General features: G+C 53.0%; 3 protein-coding genes across 7 annotated transcripts in view; 1 reads left to right on the top strand and 2 right to left on the bottom strand.

Moving 5' to 3' along the window:
• The first annotated feature begins 17 nt into the window (after nucleotides 1–17).
• On the top strand, nucleotides 18–19,288 carry ZDHHC24 (zDHHC palmitoyltransferase 24). 3 transcript variants are annotated; one of them, XR_010135366.1, is made up of 4 exons: nucleotides 40–513; nucleotides 2,263–2,540; nucleotides 16,736–17,765; nucleotides 19,218–19,288. XR_010135366.1 is itself a non-coding variant. In XM_004051596.4 (3 exons), exons 1-3 carry the CDS (start codon nucleotides 233–235, stop codon nucleotides 6,731–6,733), a joined length of 855 nt encoding a protein of 284 aa, XP_004051644.1. In that variant the 5' UTR covers nucleotides 18–232; the 3' UTR covers nucleotides 6,734–7,003. The 3 variants fall into 3 exon arrangements, 2 of the variants coding, with proteins under 2 accessions (XP_004051644.1, XP_063566771.1); XM_004051596.4 differs by lacking the exons at nucleotides 16,736–17,765; nucleotides 19,218–19,288 and adding an exon at nucleotides 6,438–7,003 and having other exon boundaries at nucleotides 18–513; XM_063710701.1 differs by lacking the exon at nucleotides 19,218–19,288 and having other exon boundaries at nucleotides 16,736–17,846.
• Nucleotides 12,626–20,773, bottom strand: part of BBS1 (Bardet-Biedl syndrome 1) — a 22,983-nt gene continuing 14,835 nt past the window's right edge. For all 3 annotated transcript variants that reach the window (XM_004051595.3, XM_063710699.1, XM_063710698.1), the window contains 6 exons: nucleotides 20,032–20,101; nucleotides 19,417–19,575; nucleotides 16,275–16,408; nucleotides 15,199–15,333; nucleotides 14,485–14,571; nucleotides 12,626–14,276 (listed from right to left, as the gene is read on the bottom strand). In XM_004051595.3, coding sequence (XP_004051643.1) covers nucleotides 14,190–14,276; nucleotides 14,485–14,571; nucleotides 15,199–15,333; nucleotides 16,275–16,408; nucleotides 19,417–19,575; nucleotides 20,032–20,101 — 672 coding nt within the window. In that variant the 3' untranslated portion in view covers nucleotides 12,626–14,189. The remainder of the gene's footprint in view (nucleotides 14,277–14,484; nucleotides 14,572–15,198; nucleotides 15,334–16,274; nucleotides 16,409–19,416; nucleotides 19,576–20,031; nucleotides 20,102–20,773) is intronic.
• Nucleotides 13,309–13,971, bottom strand: LOC129525261 (uncharacterized). Its single transcript, XM_055354563.2, has one exon. The coding sequence runs from the start codon at nucleotides 13,969–13,971 to the stop codon at nucleotides 13,309–13,311; it is 663 nt and encodes a 220-aa protein (XP_055210538.1).

The raw sequence follows: 20,773 nt of genomic DNA, 5'->3' as shown, positions 1-20,773 counted from the left end.
ACGCCGCGGCGTCATCCGGGCTCCAGCGCCGCAGGATTCCGAGCGCCTCCACTGCTGGTCCGTTGGCCAGATCAACTCGCCGCGTGGGCCGGCCGTTCCCTGAGAGTCTGAGCGCTCGCCGCACCCCCCTTCCGAGCTTCTATTGGCCGTAGCAGACGTCCGTCTGCCGCTATCTCCGCCCCAATACGGAAGCAGCCTAGTCCTCCGGCTCCGACAGCTGGGTGTCCAGGCCATGGGGCAGCCCTGGGCGGCTGGGAGCACGGACGGGGCGCCCGCGCGGCTGCCTCTCGTGCTCACCGCGCTGTGGGCCGCGGCCGTGGGCCTGGAGCTGGCTTACGTGCTGGTGCTCGGTCCCGGGCCGCCGCCGCTGGGACCCCTGGCCCGGGCCTTGCAGCTGGCGCTGGCCGCCTTCCAGCTGCTCAACCTGCTGGGCAACGTGGGGCTCTTCCTGCGCTCGGATCCCAGCATCCGGGGCGTGATGCTGGCCGGCCGCGGTCTGGGCCAGGGCTGGGCGTGAGTGGGGTGCGGGATCGGGCGGGGAGAAGTGGGAGCCTTGGACAGGGGGGAGGGGCCCCAAGACCTGAGATGTTAGAACCGGGTTACATTAGGATCCAGATTGTTAGAATCAGAAATTTTTTTAGAACCTGGGATGGAAGAGCTAGAATTGAGTGTTATTTATTCACTCGCAAATACTTATTGGGCGCCTACTAGGTGCAAGGTTTTGTTACAGGGACGAAGGGTACAATAGAACAAATCCCTGATTTGAGGGGGGTGCAGATGAGAAACTAGAGGAATAATAAGCAAATCATATAGAATGCTAGAAGGTGATAGTAGTTTGGAAACAAGAAGTAGAGCAGGGTAAAGGGGTTGCAAGTTTCAATATTAAATAGGTGGTTAGGCCGGGTGCGTTGGCTCACACCTGTAATCCCAGCACTTTGGGAGGCCGAGGCCTGCGGATCACTTAAGGTCAGAAGTTTACCAGCCTAGCCAACGTGGTGAAACCCCGTCTCTACTAAAAATATAAAAAAATTAGTCAGGCATGGCTGCACGTGCCTGTAATCTCAGCTACTGGGGAGGCTGAGGCAAGAGAATTGTTTGAACCTGGGAGGCGGAGGTTGCAGTGAGCCCAGATCGAGCCACTGCACTCCAGCCTGGGTGACAGAACGAGACTCCCTCCGTCTCAAATAAATAAATACATAAATACATAAATAAACAGGTGGTAAATTCTCATCACAAAAATATGGGTGTTTGAGGTAATGGCTATCCTAATTAGCTTGATTTATTCCAAGCTGTACTGATAAATCATAACATCACTTGGTATCCCATAAGTATATACAACTGGAATTTGTCAATTTATAATTAGAAAAAAAAATTACACCAGGTACAGGCTCTACACACACATTTTATGCCAGGCAGAGGCTTTCGCTGAGGCTGAGGCTGTAGTGTGCTATGATCACACCTGTGAACAACCACTACACTCCAGCCTGGGTAACGTAGCGAGACTCTGTCCCTAAAAATTTTTTTAAATTAATTTTTAAAATAATATACATAAATATGTGGTCAAGGTAGACCTCATAGAGAAGGAGGCATTTGAGCAAAAAACTTGGAGGGGGTGGGGGGCGGTTAGCCATGTGGGAATCTGAGGGAAAGGTGTTCCAGGCAGAGGTAACAAGTGGTGCAAAGGCTCTGAGGCAGTTGTGTACCCAGCATGTATGTTCCCAGAACAGCAAGAAGGCCAGTGTGGCTGGAGTGCAGTAAGAGAGGGGAAGAGATGTCACAGATAGAAGGATGTTGTAGGACACTGAAGGCTTTGCTTTTTACTAGAAATAAATTGGAGAACCACAGGAGGGTTTTAAGCAGAGGAGGGTCAGTTTGGTTGCTGGGGTGAGACTGTACGAGGTGGGGCAAAGGTGGAATCGGAGACCAGTCAAGAGGCTATTGCAGTAATCCAGAGAGTTCCTAGTGACCTGGACAAAGGGGTGACTGTGGAGGAGGGGAGAGATTTGCTGCTGGATGTCAGTGGCTTGAGAGAGGTCTCAGGACTGGGGATGTTAGGGCTGGAAGAGACCTCAGACCTGTAGTGCTAGAACTAGAAGGGCCTGGGACATCTTGTTTAGCCTGCATTTACTTGTAAAGAAATTGAGGCTTAGCCAGGGCAAATGGCTGTTGCCACTTCCGCAGGATGGGCTCTGGGGCAGCCCTGTGCACAATATGGGGCATCTGAGCTGCTGGGGGAACTGACCCTGTGGTTCCTTCCTGCAGTTACTGCTACCAGTGCCAAAGCCAGGTGCCGCCACGCAGCGGACACTGCTCTGCCTGCCGCGTCTGCATCCTGCGTCGGGACCACCACTGCCGCCTGCTGGGCCGCTGCGTGGGCTTCGGCAACTACCGGCCCTTCCTGTGCCTGCTGCTTCATGCCGCCGGCGTCCTGCTCCACGTCTCTGTGCTGCTGGGCCCTGCACTGTCGGCCCTGCTGCGAGCCCACACGCCCCTCCACATGGCTGCCCTCCTCCTGCTTCCCTGGCTCATGTTGCTCACAGGTGGGGAGCCTGGGAGGCCTCTGCACAGAGGCAGGGGCCCTGGTATTGGGCTGGGGAGTACAGCCCATTCTGGTGGGAGACGGGCTTTCTGGCCTGGGGGACCCAGCTCCAGTGTCAGTGATGGCCAGTAAGGGCAGCTTGGTATTCACCCGGGGGTGCAGTACGGAAACTGGTGTGTTGAGACAAGTGCAGCGTTCTGGCTGGAGAATTTGGAGATTCCTGGAGTTGTTGAGAGAGGAGAAAGACTCGTGGGAGTCTGCATGGTGGGATGTGGAAGTGCATTCTAGGAGCATTTCTAAGTGAGAGAAGCAGCAGGAACAAAGGCTTGGAGAGTGGGCAGGGAATTGTGAGAATTAAGGCCAGATTGGTAGGGGAGGCTTGGCTGGTGGGGTCCTGAGAACTGGTGTGAGGAGATGGCTCCTATTTGACTGGACAGTGGGGAGCCAGTGAAAGTGACAGGCAGGGGAAGGCCCAGTTATGGGAAGCTGGGGAGGGCAGACTTGGATCAGCAGGCTGCCTGAGATGCCATGTTCTAGACGACACATATGTTCCTCTTCCCCCATCTACAGATAGAAGCCTCGCTGGTCCTTTTTACTCTTTGTTCTCTACCCCCAGAATGCTTTGGCCTTTCTCGCCCCCATTCCTTCCTCCTGACCTTTCCATGGTTCCCTCTGTCACTTTGATCTGTGGTTGAGGAACCTCCCCGGCTACTCCGGGTAGTCACTGTGCCTCCTCATCCTATCCAAGCCCAGCTCTGTGCATGGACCCCACCTACAGCCCAGGGGAGGCCTCGGGAAGCGGCCCACTGGGGTTATCAGAGTCTTCATCTGCCCACACCAGCTTCCCAATGGGTCCTCCTCTGCCCTCTTCAATGATCCCTCCCTCCATGAGTCCCGGCCCTCCAGCCGCACTGCCCTACCACCTTGTGGTCAACACTCACTCCCCTCAGTCACGGAAGACTCTGGCTCCAGTCACAGACTCTCTCTTCGCCCTGGGCCCTGTGGAAATCAAAGGTGTCTGGAAGTTTGCATGAACAGCCCCCTCAATGCCTGGATGGCTTAGCTCTTGGCCTCCTCCTTCATTTTTCCTTCCTTCCCCTCCTCCCATGTCCACACCCCAGTCCTGGTCAGAATCCAAAAATGAGTCACCCCCACAAACCACCCATCTTCCTCTTTCTGCTGCCCACCTCCTCTTCTCTCCGTCTTTTACTCCTCCACGCCCTGGCACCTGGTCCATGAGCCTGCAGGCTCGTGGCCCTCACCGCCCGTCTGTGCCTTTCCACCTTCGCCACCGACGTCCAGCTCAGAGCTCATCCCTCTCACCATTCTCCTGCCAGCATCGCAAACTTCCTCCCTCATCTTCCTTCCACAGTGCCTTCCTGGCTTCTCTGTGTCTGCCTCTGGCTGCTGAGAGCCAGAGGCATTGGCAGTCTGTGGCAGGTTGATGCCATGCCATGTTCATGGCTGCTGACCTCAGCAGGCCCTCGGCTATGCCTGGCCTTCCCGTTTGCTTGTAAGCTTGCTACCCCCAGCGACAGCAGCTCAAACCTTCCCTGCTCTCCCACATTCCAAGCTCTGGCACTGAGAAAGTGAGACATCAGCTGGCACATCCCAAATTGTGCTGTCCTCAACTCCCCGAGCCCAGCTGACTGCCCCCAGCTTCTTGTATTTGGTGCCTACCTCCCTGCTTGGAGGCCTCAGGCTGTGGCGTCTGCCTCTTCTGCAGGCCAGGCCTCCTCTGCCCTCCTGGTTTCCCACCTTGGACAAACCCTCCCTTGCCCTCATATCCTCCTCCAGCGCTTGCCCTGCTCTGAGCTTCCCAAGGGACTTGCCCAGGCTCATGGCTGCTCATTCCCTGCCTGCTCCAGCCTGGCTTCTGCCACCACCACTCACCCAGGGATCTGTCTCCACACACTCCAGGACACTTTCTTGCTTTATGAGACCTTTTAGACTCATGACACTGCTGGCCCCCAGCCCCCGTGAAGCGTTCTCCGCCTGGCATCACCAATGGCTGGGACCTTGGTGCGTTCACCTTCCTTTCTGGTTGCCCTTTCTCATCTTATATCTGATCCCTAAGAACCGATTTCCCCGTGCTCCTGTCTAGGCGCCATTCCCCCCTCACTCTACACACTTTGGCAGGTCTAGCTGCGCCCACAGTCTCAGGGCTGCCTTGCACCCCCTACTCGCAGAACTGTTTGTCCAGCCTGGGCTTCTCCCTGTGCTTGCAGACCTGCAGACCGTCCACCTGCTTGTCTCACAAGTGCCTTTGGCCTGCCTCAGGACCTTCAAACAGAATGGTTTTTTTTTTTTTTTTTTGAGATGGAGTTTCGCTCTTGTTGCCCAGGCTGGAGTGCAATGGCACGATCTCGGCTCACCACAACCTCCGCCTCCCAGGTTCAAGTGATTCTCTTGCTTCAGCCTCCCGAGTAGCTGGGATTACAGGCATGCGCCACCACGCCCGACTAATTTTTTGTATTTTTAGTACAGACAGAGTTTCTCCATGTTGGCCAGGCTGGTCTGGAACTCCTAACCTCAGGTGATCCACCTGCCTCAGCCTCCTAAAGTGCTGGGATTACAGGCATGAGCCACCACACCTGGCCCATTTTCACTATTTTAAAGTGTACAATTCAGTGGCTTTTAGTACATTCATGATGTAGTGCAACCATCACCACTGTCTAATTCCAGAACATTTTCACCCTAAAAAGAAACCCCATACCCATTAGTGGTCCCTCCATATTCCTCCCTAATCCCCTTAGCCCCTGGCAACCACTAATCTTTCTGTCTCTGTGGACTTGCCTATTCAGGATGTTACACATAAGTGGGATGATAAACATGTGACCTTTGGTGCCTGGCTTCTCTCACTTAGCGTAACATTTCATGGCCTCTCGTAGTCCATTAGTTCAGCAGGTACTTGTTGCTGACTGTGGGCCAAGATGGCACAGGATACTGGCTTTTCTGCGGCAGCACACATTAAGTAACTGAGAATGGCTTTTTTTTTTTTTTTCTCACTCTGTCACCCAGGCTGGAGTGCAATGGCGCAATCTTGGCTCACTGCAGCCTCTACCTCCCGGGTTCAAGCGATTATCCTGCCTCAGCCTCCTGAGTAGCTGGGATTACAGGCGTGCGCAACCACACCTGGTTAATTTTTGTATTTTTAGTAGAGACGGAGTTTCACCATGTTGGTCAGGCTGGTCTGGAACTCCTGACCTCGTGATCCACCCGCCTTGGCCTCCCAAAATACTGGGATTACAGGCACCAGCCACCGCGCCCGGCCTTTTTTTTTTTTTTTTTTTTTGAGATGGAGTCTCGCTCTGTTGCCCATGCTGGAGTGCAGTGGCGTGATCTCAGCTCACTGCAACCTCCGCCTCCCAGGTTAAAGCGATTCTCCTGCCTGAGCCCCCCAGCCTCCTGAGTAGCCAGGATTACAGGCGCCTGCCACCACATCTGGCTAATTTTTGTATTTTTTAGTAGAGACGGGGTTTTACCGTGTTGTCAAGGCTGGTCTCAAATTCCTGACCTCAGGTGATCTATCTGCTTCGCCCTCCCGAAGTGCTGGGATTACAGGTGTGAGCCACCGCATCCAGCCAAGAATGGCCTCTTTAATGTCTGTGAGCTCCCCAAGGGCAGAGACACCCTCTAGTGCCTGGCACCGCCTCCAGGGCTGAGGAGGTGCTCACCAAGTCTGTGATGCAGGAATGAAGCCGTATCCCAAGTAGGGGGCTGCGTCTGCCCAGTTTACCAGTGCGTTCTTGTCACCCAGCACGGGCTGGCCAGCGAGTATCGACACAAGGGTTTGCTGAGCGGAGGAATGAGCCCTGCTTTGTGGTGGAGGGGAGCGGGTGGAAGGAAAGCCGGACCCCACTGCCCCTCCCTGACCCTCTCTGCTCTTTTATTGCAGGCAGAGTGTCTCTGGCACAGTTTGCCTTGGCCTTCGTGACGGATACGTGCGTGGCGGGTGCGCTGCTGTGCGGGGCTGGGCTGCTCTTCCATGGGATGCTGCTGCTGCGGGGCCAGACCACATGGGAGTGGGCTCGGGGCCAGCACTCCTATGACCTGGGTCCCTGCCACAACCTGCAGGCAGCCCTGGGGCCCCGCTGGGCCCTTGTCTGGCTCTGGCCCTTCCTGGCCTCCCCATTGCCTGGGGATGGGATCACCTTCCAGACCACAGCAGATGTGGGACACACAGCCTCCTGACTCCAGGAAGAGCCAGAGCTGTACAGGGAGGAAGGGGTGAGAGGGGGGCCCCCACCCCTAGACTCAGTAAGGAAGTAGGGTTGGACCTTAACATCTGCATTGGACAACTCCACCTCTTCCTTGGCCGTGCCCCTGCCCACCTACACTCCTACGTGTCCAGGGCTTGGGCCGTGACTTAGGCAGAGGAGTGCAGAGGAGGGTCTGGCAGGGGCTGCTCACGCCGCCTAGCTGCCCCTTTGCCAGGTTAATAAAGCACTGACTTGTTTCTCAGCCTCCCTCCATCTTTGCATAGTTTCTGGCCCCTCACTTTGTTGCTGGGGCTGTTTCTGGGACCCTCTGTAGGGCCTGGAAACCGCAGGATGCCTGAGGGTCTCAGGGGCTGGGGCTTTACCTCCCCTGGCCTGGGTGAGTTGGGGGTGGGGCACCAGCAGGCCAAGGCAGTGTCCTACTGATCCAGGCTATGAGAATCCAAACATTCTTTCCCAGGTTTGGCATTTTATAGTTAGAAGTATGTCTGCAACAGCAGTTTCATGGAACCTCTCTTAGCTAACCTGGTCCATGGGGCAGCAGTTACGCTCTGAGAATCCATGTGGTAAGATCATGGTGCGGCAAATGGAGGCAGGGTCCAACCCAGGTCTTTGTGCTTTTGCCTTTACCCTTGCACAGCTGGAGGAAATGAGTAGGAAATAAATCAAGGTAAAGAAATGCGCTGGGGCTGTTTGGGCATCTGTGGAGGGTGGTGCTGAGAGGGCTAGGCCTGCACCTCTCTGGACTCCTCAAGAGCTGCTAAATGTTTCTGTGTAAATAGAGTGAATAGAGACCGCCATTTCCACATGGCAGGCCTAAACACGTGTTCGTCTCAGTTTTCTCTTAGGATCTCTCTAAGATGATAGTACAGAAAACCAAAAATATATACAAAGGGAAAGAAAACAGGAGGGAAGACAGTAGAACACAAAGCCTGACCACATTTTCTTTTTTCTCACTCTGTTGCCGGGGCTGGAGTGCAGTGGCACAATCTCGGTTCACTGCAACCTCCACCTCCCGGGTTCAAGTTATTCAGCCTCCCGAGTTGCTGGGATTACAGACACCCGCCACCATGCCCGGCCGATTTTTTTTTTCTTTTTTGAGACAGTTTTGCTCTTGTTGCTCAGGCAGGAGTGCAATGGCGTGATCTCGGCTCACTGCAACCTCCGCCTCCTGGGTTCAAGCGATTCTCCTGCCTCAGCCTCCCGAGTAGCTGGGATTACAGGTGCCCGCCACCATGCCTGGCTAATTTTTGTATTTTTAGTAGAGACGGGGTTTCACCATGTTGGCCAGGCGGGTCTCAAACTCGTGACCTTGTGATCCGCCTGCCTTGGCCTCCCGAAGTGCTGGAATTACAGGTGTGAGCCACAGCGCCTGGCCGTGCCCAGCTAATTTTTTTGTATTTTTAGTATAGACGGGGTTTCACCATGTTGGCCAGGCTGAATTTGAATTCCTGGCACCTGCCTCCACCTCCGTCTCCCAAAGTGCTAGGATTATAGGCGTGAGCTACCGTGCCTGGCTGACAATTTTTTTTTTTTTTTTTGAGACAGACTCTTGTTCTGTTGCCAGGCTGGAGTGCAGTGGCACGATCTTGGCTCACTGCAAGCTCCACCTTCTGGGTTCACGCCATTCTCCTGCCTCAGCCTCTCAAGTAGCTGGGACTACAGGTGCCTGCCACCACGCCAAGCTAATTTTTTGTATTTTTAGTAGAGACGAGGTTTCACCGTGTTAGCCAGGATGGTCTCGATCTCCTGACCTTGTGATCCACCTGCCTCAGCCTCCCAAAGTGCTGGGATTACAGGTGTGAGCCACCACTCCTGGCCGGCCAGGATGGTCTTGATCTCCTGACCTGGTGATCTGCCTGCCTTGGCCTCCCAAAGTGCTGGGATTACAGGTGTGAGCCACCGTGCCCGGCCGCCTGGCTGACATTTTCAAAGATGGAAAGTGGATGGAGAATTAAGAGCTGAAATTATGTGTTCCCAAAAGGTGGGGCCAAAAGGCAAGTGGAATTACCTGCCAGAGCCCCGGAGGGGCTCAGGAACTCCACCAGGACCATGGAGGGTGAGGTGAGGCTTCGGCCAACAATGGGGACCGATGGAAAGTCTATGTAAGGATCAGTGGGGTGCCGCTCCCCCACATCCCACCCACACCCCACCCACATCATGCAGCCAGCAGCTACACCTCTGGGTGGGGTGGTGTGACGTGAGGATTATTTGAAGGATAAATGGAACCAGAGAAGCTTCGGGTCTTAGGCGTACTGGGGAGGGGTGGGTGAGAGGCTAGACCAAAAAATGGGGTTAAGTGAAAGTCCATAGATACTGCTGGGGGGCCTCCCATGAATGAACATGCTTGACCCCCAAGAACCTTCAGAGAAACCCACCCTCTGACAGGCTCTGCCCATGCCCACAAAGATCTGAGCTGCTTGGCTGGTTGTTTTTGTAACAGGCATGCTCTGTTGCTATTTTTTAATGACAGGAGGAACTTGGTGTGCCTGGCACTTTGGGCTGCACAGACGCATTAGCAGACTCACCTTATCCTGTTTCATCCTTTGCCCTCCACAATTTCTTATTTTCTTTCTTTCTCTTTTTCTTTTTTGAGACAGAGTTTCACTCTTGTTACACAGGCTGGAGTGCAATGGTGCGATCTCGGTTCACCAAAACCTCCGCCTCCCGGGTTCAAGCAATTCTCCTGCTGCAACCTCTCGGTAGCTGGGATTACAGGCATGCGCCACCATGCCCGGCTAATTGTTTTTGTATTTTTAGTAGAGACGGGGTTTCTCCATGTTGGTCAGGCTGGTCTGGAACTCCTGACCTCAGGTGATCCACCTGCCTCAGCCTCCCAAAGTGCTGGGATTACAGGTATGAGCCACTGCGCCCAGCCCACAATATCTTATTTTCATATTTTTTTGTGTGTTTTGTTTTATTTTTCGAGATGGAGTCTCTCTGTTGCCCAAGCTGGAGTGCAATGGCGTGATCTTTGCTCACTTCCTGGGTTCAAGCGATTCTCCTGCCTTAGCCTCCCAAGTAACTGGGATTGCAGGCACCCGCCATCATGCCCTGTTAAATTTTGTACTTTTGTAGAGATGGGGTTTCACCATGTTGGTCAGGCTGGTCTTGAACTGCTGACCTCAGGTGATCTGCCCACCTTGGCCTCCCAAAGTGCTGGGATTACAGGCATGAGCCACCATGCCTGGACTCGTTGTTGTTGTTGTTTTTAATTAGTGAGGAGCTACAAGAACACATTTATAAAATTAAGAGGAAACAACAGCCCCACTGCATTTGAGAAGGTTACCATTTCCTTCGAAGTTCCTGCTGTTGCCCCTCCCTGGTGGGGGAGACACTGTCCTGTTTCAGTCATTCCGTTGCTTTGCTTTATAGTTTTATTAACGTGTTTGTGTTGGCTTTGCATGTTTTCAAATATATGAATGAAATCATGCCGAGTTTATTCTTTTACAGTTTGCCTTTTCACTTGATTATGTTCCTGAGATTTATCCGGATTATTGTGTGTAGCTGTATGGCATTCCTTTTCCCTGCTGCCTAGTGATCCATTGAAAATACCATAATTGATTTTTCTATGTGGTTCCACTGGTCATTTTTCTGCCCCTGTGCCCTTTGGGAATCATCTCCTAAACTCTAGTCTCGGCCCTTGCTCTTCCATGTAACCTTGAGAATCAGCTTGTCAAATTCCCCCCAAAAACCCCTTGAGATGTAGAATGGAACCCAGCTGAATCTATAGATCAGTCTGGATAAAATCAGCACCTGTGTAAAATTGAATTTTCCCATTCATGAGCAGGGTTTATTTCTGCACTCAATGTTTTCAATAAAGTTGTATACCTTTTCCCATAAAGATCATGCCTTTTTAAATTGGATTAATTCTTAAGTATCTGATATTGTATGCTATTATACATGCACTATCAAAATAGACTGTGAGCCTGGGCAACATAGTGAGACCCTGTCTCTGCAAAATACAAAATTAATGGGGGCTGGGCACTGTAATCCCACACTTTGGGAGGCTGAGGCGGGAGGATCACTTGAGGCCTGGAGTTTGAGACAAGCCTGGACAACATAGCGAGACCCTGTGTCTTAAAAAAAAAAAAAAAGCCTTGTGTGGTAGTGCGTCTGTAGTGTGGGGGATGGGGGTGGGCTGAGGTGGGAGGATGGCTTGAGCTCAGCAGGTCGAGGCTGCAGTGAGCTGTGATCGTGCTTCTGCACTCCAGCCTGGGTGACAAGAGCTAGACTCTGTCTCAAAAAAACTAAAACAAAAACAAAAGTTGTGTCCAGGCCAGGCGTGGTGGCTCATGCCTGTAATCCCAGCACTTTGGGAGGCTGAGGCAGGCGGATCACCTGAGGTCAGGAATTCAAGGCCAGCTTGGCCAACATGGTAAAACCCTGTCTCTACTAAAAATACAAAAATTAGCCAGGTGCAGTGGTGCATGCCTATAATCCCAGCTACTCGGGAGTCTGATGGAGGAGAATCACTTGAGCCCAGGAGGCAGAGGTTGCAGTGAGCCGAGATCACGCCAGCACACTCTAGCAGATCACGAGGTGAGGAGATCGAGACCATTCTGGCTAACACGGTGAAACCCCGTTTCTACTAAAAATACGAAAAATTAGCCGGGCATGGTGGCAGGCGCCTGTAGTCCCAGCTACTTGGGAGGCTGAGGCAGGAGAATGGTGTGAACCTGGGAGGTGATGCTTGCAGTGAGCCGAGACCGCGCCACTGCACTCCAGCCTGAGCGACACAGTGAGACTCCGTCTCAAAAAAAAATAATAATAAAATAAAATAAAATAAATGAAAAAAATCTTTAAAAACTCTAATGACTTTTTTTTTTTTTTTTGGTAGGGACAGGGTCTCACCATGTTGCACAGGCTGGTCTCCAGCTTATGGGTTCAAGTGATCCTCCTGCCTTGGCTTCTCAAAGGGCTGGGATTACAAGTGTGAACCACTATACCCGGCCTCTAGTGACTTTTTTTTTTCTTTTCTTTTGAGACAGAGTTTCGCTTTTTTTTTTTTTTTTTTTTTTGAGACAGAGTTTCGCTCTTGCCCAGGCTAGATTGGTGTAGTGGCGCGATCTTGGCTCACTGCAACCTCCACCTTCCTGTTTCAAGCAATTCTCCTGCCTCAGCCTTCCAAGTAGCTGGGATTACACGTGCCTGCCACCATGCCCGGCTAGCTTTTGTATTTTTAGTAGAGATGGGGTTTCACCATGTTGGCCAGGCTGGTCTCGAACTCCTGGCCTTGTGATCTGCCTGCCTTGGCCTCCCAAAGTGCTGGGATTACACGTGTGAGCTACCACGCCCAGCCAGTTTCGCTTGTTTTGCCCAGGCTGGAGTGTAGTGGCACAATCTCAGCTCACTGCAACCTCCGCCTCCTGGGTTCAAGCGATTCTCCTGCCTCAGCCTCCCAAGTAGCTGGAACTACAGGTGTCTGCCACCATGCCTGGCTAATTTTTGTATTTTTAGTAGAGACAGGGTTTCACCATGTTGGCTGGGCTGGTCTCAAACTCCTGACCTCAGGTGGTCCACCTGCCCCGGCCTCCCAAAGTGCTGGGATTACAGGCGTGAGCCACAGTGCCCAGACTTCTGGCCATGACTTTTTAAAGAAGATATTTGAGGATATGTTTCACCAAATGAGGGTGAACTGAGAAATAGGAAGCCATCAGGCCCAGGAATCACGATCTAGCCCAGGAGAGAGGCAAAGGCAATTTACCTGGAAAACAAACAGTCCTCAGTGAAGCAGGGGATGAAGGGAAGTGTCTAGAAAAAAGAGGAGCTGTCAGATGGTGGGGGAAGAATTAGCAATCGGTCCATCAGAAAACAAAGTAAATGAGAAACTCAGGGCAACTCATTAACTCCATTAAAAAGAAAGTACAAGGAAGGTAATTTAATTATAGTCCAACTCTTGGCTCCGCAGTTAATAACTTTCACATAGTAATAGAAATAGTAATCTGAGTATTTTTTAACCTAATAACTAGGGATGGGGGAGGGGTGCTGACAAAAGAGAGCTAAAGCCTCATGTATGACAACAGGGAGTCAACAGGTAATGTCTAAGATTGATATATCAAGCAAGAGTCATATAAGCACATTTTAAAAATAGCTGAATGAACTGGAAGTGACTGCTGGGTAGGGGAGCAGTACTAGAGAATGGGAGAGACTGTTTTCTTGTTACAAACTGTGTAATTCCACATTAGTAAGTGGGTATGTGTTTTTAAATAAGTATGTTTTAGAAAGACACCAATTCTCCTTGTCCTTAATGTTCACAATTTCTCTCTAGTGTGTGCACTGGGCACCCTGCACTGTTTCTTGCTTCATGTTGCTTTATGAACACTTACTGTCCTCATGGCGCGGTTCATGTATTTCTTAGTGGTAGGTACATAATATTACATTATATAAATTTACATCAGGTGCTGGGCATATGTCTCCCATTTCATCCTCAGAAATAGCTATGACGAGAAAGGCCCCGCCTTTCCTGCTAATTCTCACGATGTGACCACTGCCCTGGGAACTTCCCACCCACATGACTGATTTGGGCTCCAGGACGTAGAAGGGCATCTATATGGGCAGTTCTGGACTTCTGCCTCCCATGGCACTTCCCTGGAGCCCCAGAAACGCCTCTCCTGGTGCGCCTGGCCCTGGCTCTGCTCTGTCGCACTCTGCCTTCCTTTCCTGGGCTTTCTTTCTGGGCATGAGCATCCCTGTCAGGAGCAGCTGCTGTGTGATCTTTAGGAGCTCTAGTGGGGCTGGAGCCACCAGCTCCCTGCGGGGCACCCTCTGCCTCCTGCACCCCCTTCTCCCTGAACAACCTTTGTGTGGCATCGTAGGCCTAAGACTGGCTAAGTCTAAGATTTCAGAGAAGTTTCCTGGGGAGAGGAGGGCTATTCCCTGGGTTTGCTCAGCTGACAAGGAGAGAGGAGAGCACGTATTTTGCCCGCAAGCTGAGTGGGCTGCAGCCCAGCCTCCGGAACTCCAGGGAGCAACAGGAGGCTCAATCTCACCCAAGAAGAGCTTCTGATTTCCCTGGCCAGGACTAGCCCAATTTTGGCCTTGGCCTGCAGCAGGAGATGAGTGATGTGCATGAGGGACGTGGCAGTGGAGAAAGGCTGGGCCTGTCCTGCTCAGCTCACTTTGACCGCTTCGGAGCTCTGATCTGAGCCTGGTATGGTTTCTGGAAAAGGCTGGGGAGGGGAGGGCGTAGTAGGACTTCAGTGGGACCATGCTGGGTTGGTGCTGTGGGAGGAGTTGAGCCGCCCTAGGTACTCACTAATCTGCTACTATAGGCCCAGCAGTGGGGGTGGTGAGGAAGGGGGCGCTTAAGAGAGGGGAGACGAGCTGTCACCCCAGCACACTGCTGCATGAGGAGTAGGCCTGGGGCCACTGAACCCGCCCAGTTCTCCCTGGCTGATTGCGCAGGGGCTTTCACAGCAGCCCAGGGCTCAGGCGGCTGCCAGCCCCTCGCTCCCAGGCATGTTGACGTGGGCACTCAGCAGGGGTGCACTTTGGCCTTCTCGAAGCACCAGCACCTATGGAGGAGTGGCCATGGCAGCAGGGGGCATACACCCCTGACCCCTTGCCTGGTCTGCGCTGGCCCTAATGACAGGCCACAGGGCTCCACTGTGCAGATACCCCCACCCCCACCCAGGAGCCCCCCAAGGTCTTTGTTGGCACTCACCCTTACTGTCCTCCCCAGGGTCCTGCTCACCTTCCACGTAGTACAAGTGCGGGGCCTACCTTGATGATGTCTGAGATGCCCTTGTTACTGAGACTCTCCACAAAGGTCTCCAGGGGGTAGTTGAGCCCTGGCACCAGCAAGGGTACCTAAGTTTGGGGACAAAGAAGTAAGGAAACCAGCCCTCATGCCAGTGTTTGGCATATTCCAGTGCATTCAGGCCCGCAGTCTCTGCTGAGCCTCAGCACCCCTGCAGGGTGGGCAGGACAACTGCTGGGTGGAGGAGGATGCAGGTGTGGTGGGGAAGTGAATGGCCTAGGGTCACATGGTGAGTGATGAAACCTAGACCTCTGGACTCCCACCAAGTCTGGGGCTGTTTATTGCATATTTCAGCCTTTCGCAGTTTCTGGTCCTCCCAACTTGGGGTCAGACCTGGGCCCTGGGGGAAAACCAGGCCCTTCACACTCTGGGGTCTCCCAGACCCTTCTGGGAGGTGTAGGTGGGGTTCAGGCTCTAGCAGTTTTCCCAGCACCTTCTGTATGGCTCGTGGAGACCCCTCACAGGCTGCAAGAAAAGCAGCAGAAGCAGGGCTTGGGGCTCCCTCCAGAGGCCCCTACTGGGGCCTTGGCCTGGTCTGTGGTGGGAGAGTAGGTCTGCTGGCCACCTGGCAGCCACCCGCACGCTCTGACCCTGACCTGGCGGGGCTCTGTGGGCATCTCATCAGGCCCCTGCCCTGGCCTTTTCCACTCCATATCTAAGTGAGGAGCATCCAGTACCTTGAAGAAGGCCCGGGGCAGGGAATAGAGCGCCTCGTTGTACAGGAAGCAGACCAGCAGCCCCAGGACAGGACGGGTTGTTGAGGTGTTCTGCAGGTGAAGTGTGAGCTTAAAGGTGGGGCCAAGGCCCTGAACCTATGGAGGGGTTGGGTGGAGAAAGCCCTTAGGACCTGGCGGCCTTGGGCATGGAGTACAGTGTGCTCTGCCTGCCTTCCACCAATGCCCTCATGTCCCCTCCTCCTACTCAATCTGCCTCCCAGCAGACACAGAAGACCAGAAGGGGCAGAGGGATCAGAAGAGGCCAGAGAGGGCAAGAGCCTGAGGGAGGCCAGGCAGCAAGTCAGAGGCAGAGCTGGCCTGGGACTGCAGGCCCCGACTCTCACCTGAGCCCCTCACCCCCACCCCCTGCCTGTTCCACCTCCCACTCTCATCCTAGGGTAGCTTGATCAGTTCATTTTTCTCCTGCTTCCCCGGAGTTGCCTTGTAGCCTCTTCCTCCTCTGCATCTATCCACTCTTTAGGAAAAGAGAACTCAGAACCTGGTTGGGTCAGATGCCACACCTCAGGGACGCATTTAGGGCTGGTCGGAGCCCTGCTGACCCTAAGTTCATTTGCGTCTGAGCCTTGCGGGGTTCCTCCTTTTGCCCGTGCTGGTCTCGGTGCTTGCGGGTGAGGCCGGGATGGCCCCTTCCCTGTACCCAGCAGTCCTAACATGTTGGGCTGCCCACAGTTACCAAAGTGACAGCTTTCTTCCTTGTATGATAGCTGTAAGGATCCCTTCAGGTTCTTGGGAAGAAATGTCCTAATATGACTACTCTGGGGGCCTATCTGAGCTGGAGAGTGTCCCACGGCATGGCCAGCCGAGGGGAGAGGTGGCACAGGAGGGTGGGAAGGTGAGGGCTGCTCTCACAAAGGAGGACATGAGACTCGGTCCCCAGGTCTGCGGGAAGGTGATGGGGAGCACGGGCTGAGTTGGCTTGGAATTGGCTCTGGGGCTTAGCTGTGTGGCAGAGGGGTTCCTGCGCATCCTGGCCTCTGCCCCTCTGGCCCTGACTCTGCCCTCACCCAGATGCTCACCATGGCGTGCAGCTTGAGTGGCTCTCGGGCTGTCGCGGACACGGGGCTCAGGCTGGACTCGAGGGCCTGCAGGTAGGCGCGGGCAGCACGCAGGCGCAGCAGGTATAGGTCTGTCTGGAAGGCCCGGTGCATGGCTGTGGAGAAGGGTCCCAGAGGCGGATGGAGGTGGGGGGTGGCAGGGAGGAGGCAGCAATGGGGCACTCCTGCTCAGGTTGGTGTGGGGAGGGTGCAAGAGGAGGGTGCTGCGGGAGAAGTCTGCAGGAGCTGGGGAGGAGGGAAAGAGCCCAGCCTTCTGGCAAAACTCGACGCCGTAGCCTCGCCCTGCCTCTTCTCACTCTCTTACCACCTCCCTGCCTGCACTATCTAGCTCCTTCACTGGCTTCTCTGTCCGGCCCTAGAGGCCGGTGTTCTCCTGAGTCTGGTCCATGGTCCTCTTCTCATCCTCCATCTTCTTCCCCCAGACAATCCATGTCCTGCCACAGCTCTGACCACCACAAAGAGGAGTCCTCGGTGTCCACGCTCGATATTGTGCATGTGTCTCCAGCAGCTTAGTGAGCACCCTCGCCTGCCTCCTGCTCATCTCCACAGGGAGGTCCCATCAATACCTCAGGCTCAATGCTGCGGAAACCAGCCTCATGGTCCTGCCTCCGTCACTGCCTCCCTGTCCATCAAGTCACCTAGGTCCACCCCTCACATCTCACCGTTTGCAGGATCACATGACTCTTCCCCAGGCCACGTCCAGGGCCCACCCCGCCCCCACCCCACTGTCCCTCCTCTTCCAGACTGGGCACCTCGGTCCCCCAGGCTGGCTTCGCTCTTCCGTTTATGTGTGAAGTGGCTTCTGCCATTCAGGAGTTTCACATTTTATGTGCTTTTTCTCCAGTACTTCTACAATTTATTTTTAATCTATCCAGAACTAATTTTTGTGGCTGGTATGAAGAAAAGGTCTGATTTTCTTCCTTTTTTTTTTTTTTTTTTTGAGACAGAGTTTCACTCTTGTTACACAGGCTGGAGTGCAATGGCGCGATCTCAGCTCACTGCAACCTCCGCCTCCCGGGTTCAATCGATTCTCCTGCCTCAGCCTCCCGAGTAGCTGGAATTACAGGCATGCGCTGCCAAGCCTGGCTAATTTTTTGTATTTAGTAGAGACGGGGTTTCACCATGTTGGTCAGGCTGGTCTCAAACTCCGGACCTCAGGTGATCTGCCCACCTCGGCCTCCCAAAGTGCTGGGATTACAGGTGTGAGCCACCGCACCTGGCCAAAAAGGTCTAATTTTCTTTTCTAGAAGCAAGTTGTCCTGATTGTGTGTTTTTGGACAGTCTCACATTTCCCTGCCAATTCAAAATGACACCTTTCTCACACTCTGACTTTCCACATGTTCAGGGTCAGTTTCTGGACTTCCTAATCCTGCCCCGATCTCCATTCTATTTCTGCATCCACACCACAGCTTCTGATTCCCACAGCTTGAGTTCATTTTGCTACCTGATAGGGTAAGTCCCCTCATTCTTATTTTCCCCAATCTTCTTAGGTTTACTCTTTGAATCAACTGGCCAGGTCCTTAAAACAAACCCCACTGGGATTTTAACTGCAACTTCAAGCTTTACAGCATTAGGTCTTCCCATCCTGCAACTTGGTAACTCTCTCCACTTAAGCATTCTTGAAGGTGGTCTTTTCTGTTCTTGAAGATAGTTTTACAACTTTATTAGACTTTGTACATTTTCTTTTTCTTTGAGACGGAGTCTGGCTCTTGTCACCCAGGCTGGAGTGCAGTGGCGTGATCTTGGTTCACTGCAACCTTTGCCTCCTAGGTTCAAGTGATTCTCCTGCCTAAGGAGATTACAGGCGTGTGCCACCATGCCCAGCTAAATTTTGTATTTTTAGTAGCAAGGGGGTTTCACCATGTTGGCCAGGCTGGTCATGAACTCCTGACCTCAGGTGATCTGCCTGCCTCGGCCTCCCAAAGAGCTGGGATTACAGGCATGAGCCACCGAACCGGGCCTGCTTTCTTGAATCCAGGTCAACACCCTGTGCCTCTGCCTATATTACCCTGCCCTGCCCTGTCTGGGGGTCTGGCTATCATCTTTTAGGGTGAAGCCCAAAGTCACCTCACTCTGAAGCCTTTCCCAAGCTTCCCAGGCAGAAGTCCTTACTCCCTCTGTGTGCTCCAAAAGCTCTTTGCAGAAACCCTTTCTACACATGATCATGAAGTTGGCCCCAGGTAGACTGAGTTCCTAAGGTAGGGACTATTATTTATTCTTTTTTTTTTTTTTTTTTTTTTTTTTTTTGAGACGGAGTCTCGCTCTGTCACCCAGGCTGGAGTGCAGTGGCACGATCTTGGCTCACTGCAACCTCCGCCTCCTGGGTTTAAGCGATTCTTCTGCCTCAGCCTCCCAAGTAGCTGGGACTACAGGTGCATGCCAACACGCCTGGCTAATGTTTGTATTTTTAGTAGAGACAGGGTTTCACCACATTGGCCAGGCTGGTCTTGAACTCCTGACCTCATGATCTGCCCATCTCGGCCTCCCAAAGTGGCGGGATTACAGGTGTGAGCCACTGCACCTGGCCCAAGGTAGGGACTATTCTAATTAAAGGCACCTGGCACAAGGCCTGGTGTCATCATAGGTACTGAATGAATGAATGAATGAACGATGAATGAATGAACAAATAAATGGGCAGGAAAAACTGGACAAGATGACACTGGTCAAATTCTACTTTTCTCTTTCTCTCTTTTTTTTTTTTTTGAGAAAGAAGTATCATTATGTTACCCAGGTAGGTCTTGAACTCCTGGGCTCATGCTGTCCTCCCACCTCTGCCAAAATGTTGGGATTACAGGCGTGAGCCACCATGCCCAGTCAAAATTCTGCTTTCCTCATGAGAATTCCTGCGTTTGGAAGTGACTGCTCCCTTCCCTGAATTCTAAGGGCTCTTGCTGTCACCCACAGCACCTTCCAGCCTGAGGAACAGTGATTTGCAGGCAACGTGTACCTCCTAGGCTGTCCCTGGATTTGCAGAGGTGAGTGACCTACCTAGTTGGCCGAGATCTCCTCCCAGTGCACAGGGAGGCTGGGCAGCATTCCCCCAGCTTTGCTGTGTAGGAGCAATGGAGGAGGAAGAAGGGAAAGGACCCAGTCTGAGGCTCACCGGTGCCAGCCTCCCGCTCTCGCAGTGTCTGATCCACGTAAAGCCGGGTCTTTCGGGGCACATTGAGTTTCATGGCCTGGGCTGGTGGGGGACCCACCTCACTTCCTCCCTCTACAAACACTGCTGTACGCTTCAGGATCTTGATGATCAGGCCACCACCTAGGGAAGTGGACAGTGGAAATGGATTTGTCCTCCCTAGTTCTACCCACATTCCCATTCTTTCTTCCCCAAACAATCTGCCTCCTATAGAGTTGCTTCTGTACACATCCGTCTTCCAGACGAGACTGTTTCTGGAAGTAACAAAGTGCATCTTAATAGTCTCCCATCATTAATTCATTAATCCACTTAGCAGTTATTTGTGGAGTACTGTGATGTTCCTGGCATCGTGGCAGGCACTGGGGATGCTGGGTGAACTAGAAAGATCGAATCCAGCCCAGGACCCAGCCCTTGGGCTGTCCCAGTGGAGGCCTAGCTCCAGAAGGACACTTCTGTAGGCCTTGCTTTCCACACCCAGGTCCACCCATGCTTCATTCCCACCACCTCCTCTTTCCCCAGAAGCAGGCCTGTCCCTTCACTCCTGACTTCAAAGCCCTTGCCAGGTCTGACTCCACTCACCTCGAGTGGTCATGATGAGGGTGTTGTCCTCCCGCCCGTACCGGCCAAAGCAAAGGCTGGTCACTGCATCCTATGTGGAGATGTCAGAGTTTAGTTGGGGAAATATCTTGGAGAGGAAAGCAAGACAGGGGATGGGTAGGGAAGGCCCCAGATATAATAGGTGAGAAGTGATAGAGACAGGCCTGGGGAATCGCTGCCTCTGAAATATTTCCTATATTTCTCATCTCCCCTCCAATCTCACTACCTCAGTTCCAGACCAAATATCACTGGCCCTCACTTTTGGGGTCAACCTCCTAATAGATCTCCCAGACTCGTCTTTCGGGTCTTTCTCCCCAGTCTGTCCTTCACAATGCTGCCTTTGCTACCTTTCAAAAACACAAATATGTCTGGTCTCTGATAGAAAGCCTCCAATGGCTTTTGTTCTCTTTCTTAGGACACTGAAGGCCTTCCACATTTGACTCCAACCCGCCTTTTCTGTCAGTTCTCTCCTCTTTACCCTTCTTTCAACGAGCATACCACCGGCCCTCCCAGCACCTATGGCCCAAGCCAGTTGTTTGCAAATTTTATACTGTGACACAGGACAATTTACACGCACCCACGCACATACACAGTTTCACTTGTGACATACTTTTTTTTTGAGATGGAGTCTCACTTCATTGCCCAGGCTGGAGTGCAGTGGCGTGATCTCCAGCTCACTGCAACCTCCGCCTCCTGGGTTCAAGTGATTCTACCTCGGCCTTCC

Source organism: Gorilla gorilla, chromosome 9 (assembly GCF_029281585.2).
Source record: "Gorilla gorilla gorilla isolate KB3781 chromosome 9, NHGRI_mGorGor1-v2.1_pri, whole genome shotgun sequence".
Classification (NCBI taxonomy): domain Eukaryota; kingdom Metazoa; phylum Chordata; class Mammalia; order Primates; family Hominidae; genus Gorilla; species Gorilla gorilla.
The sequence above is the reverse complement of the archived record's forward strand: the minus strand, read 5'-3'. Positions and strand labels throughout refer to the sequence as shown.

Bases quoted from the DNA above. Each gene is read 5' to 3' on its own strand.
- ZDHHC24 (XM_063710701.1), top strand. From the start codon at position 233: ATGGGGCAGCCCTGGGCGGCTGGGAGCACGGACGGGGCGCCCGCGCGG. The intron at 514-2,262 runs GTGAGTGGGGTG...TCCTTCCTGCAG, and splicing joins GGTCTGGGCCAGGGCTGGGC to TTACTGCTACCAGTGCCAAA. The intron at 2,541-16,735 runs GTGGGGAGCCTG...TTCTTCCCCCAG, and splicing joins CTGGCTCATGTTGCTCACAG to ACAATCCATGTCCTGCCACA.
- LOC129525261 (XM_055354563.2), bottom strand. From the start codon at position 13,971: ATGGTCCCACTGAAGTCCTACTACGCCCTCCCCTCCCCAGCCTTTTCC.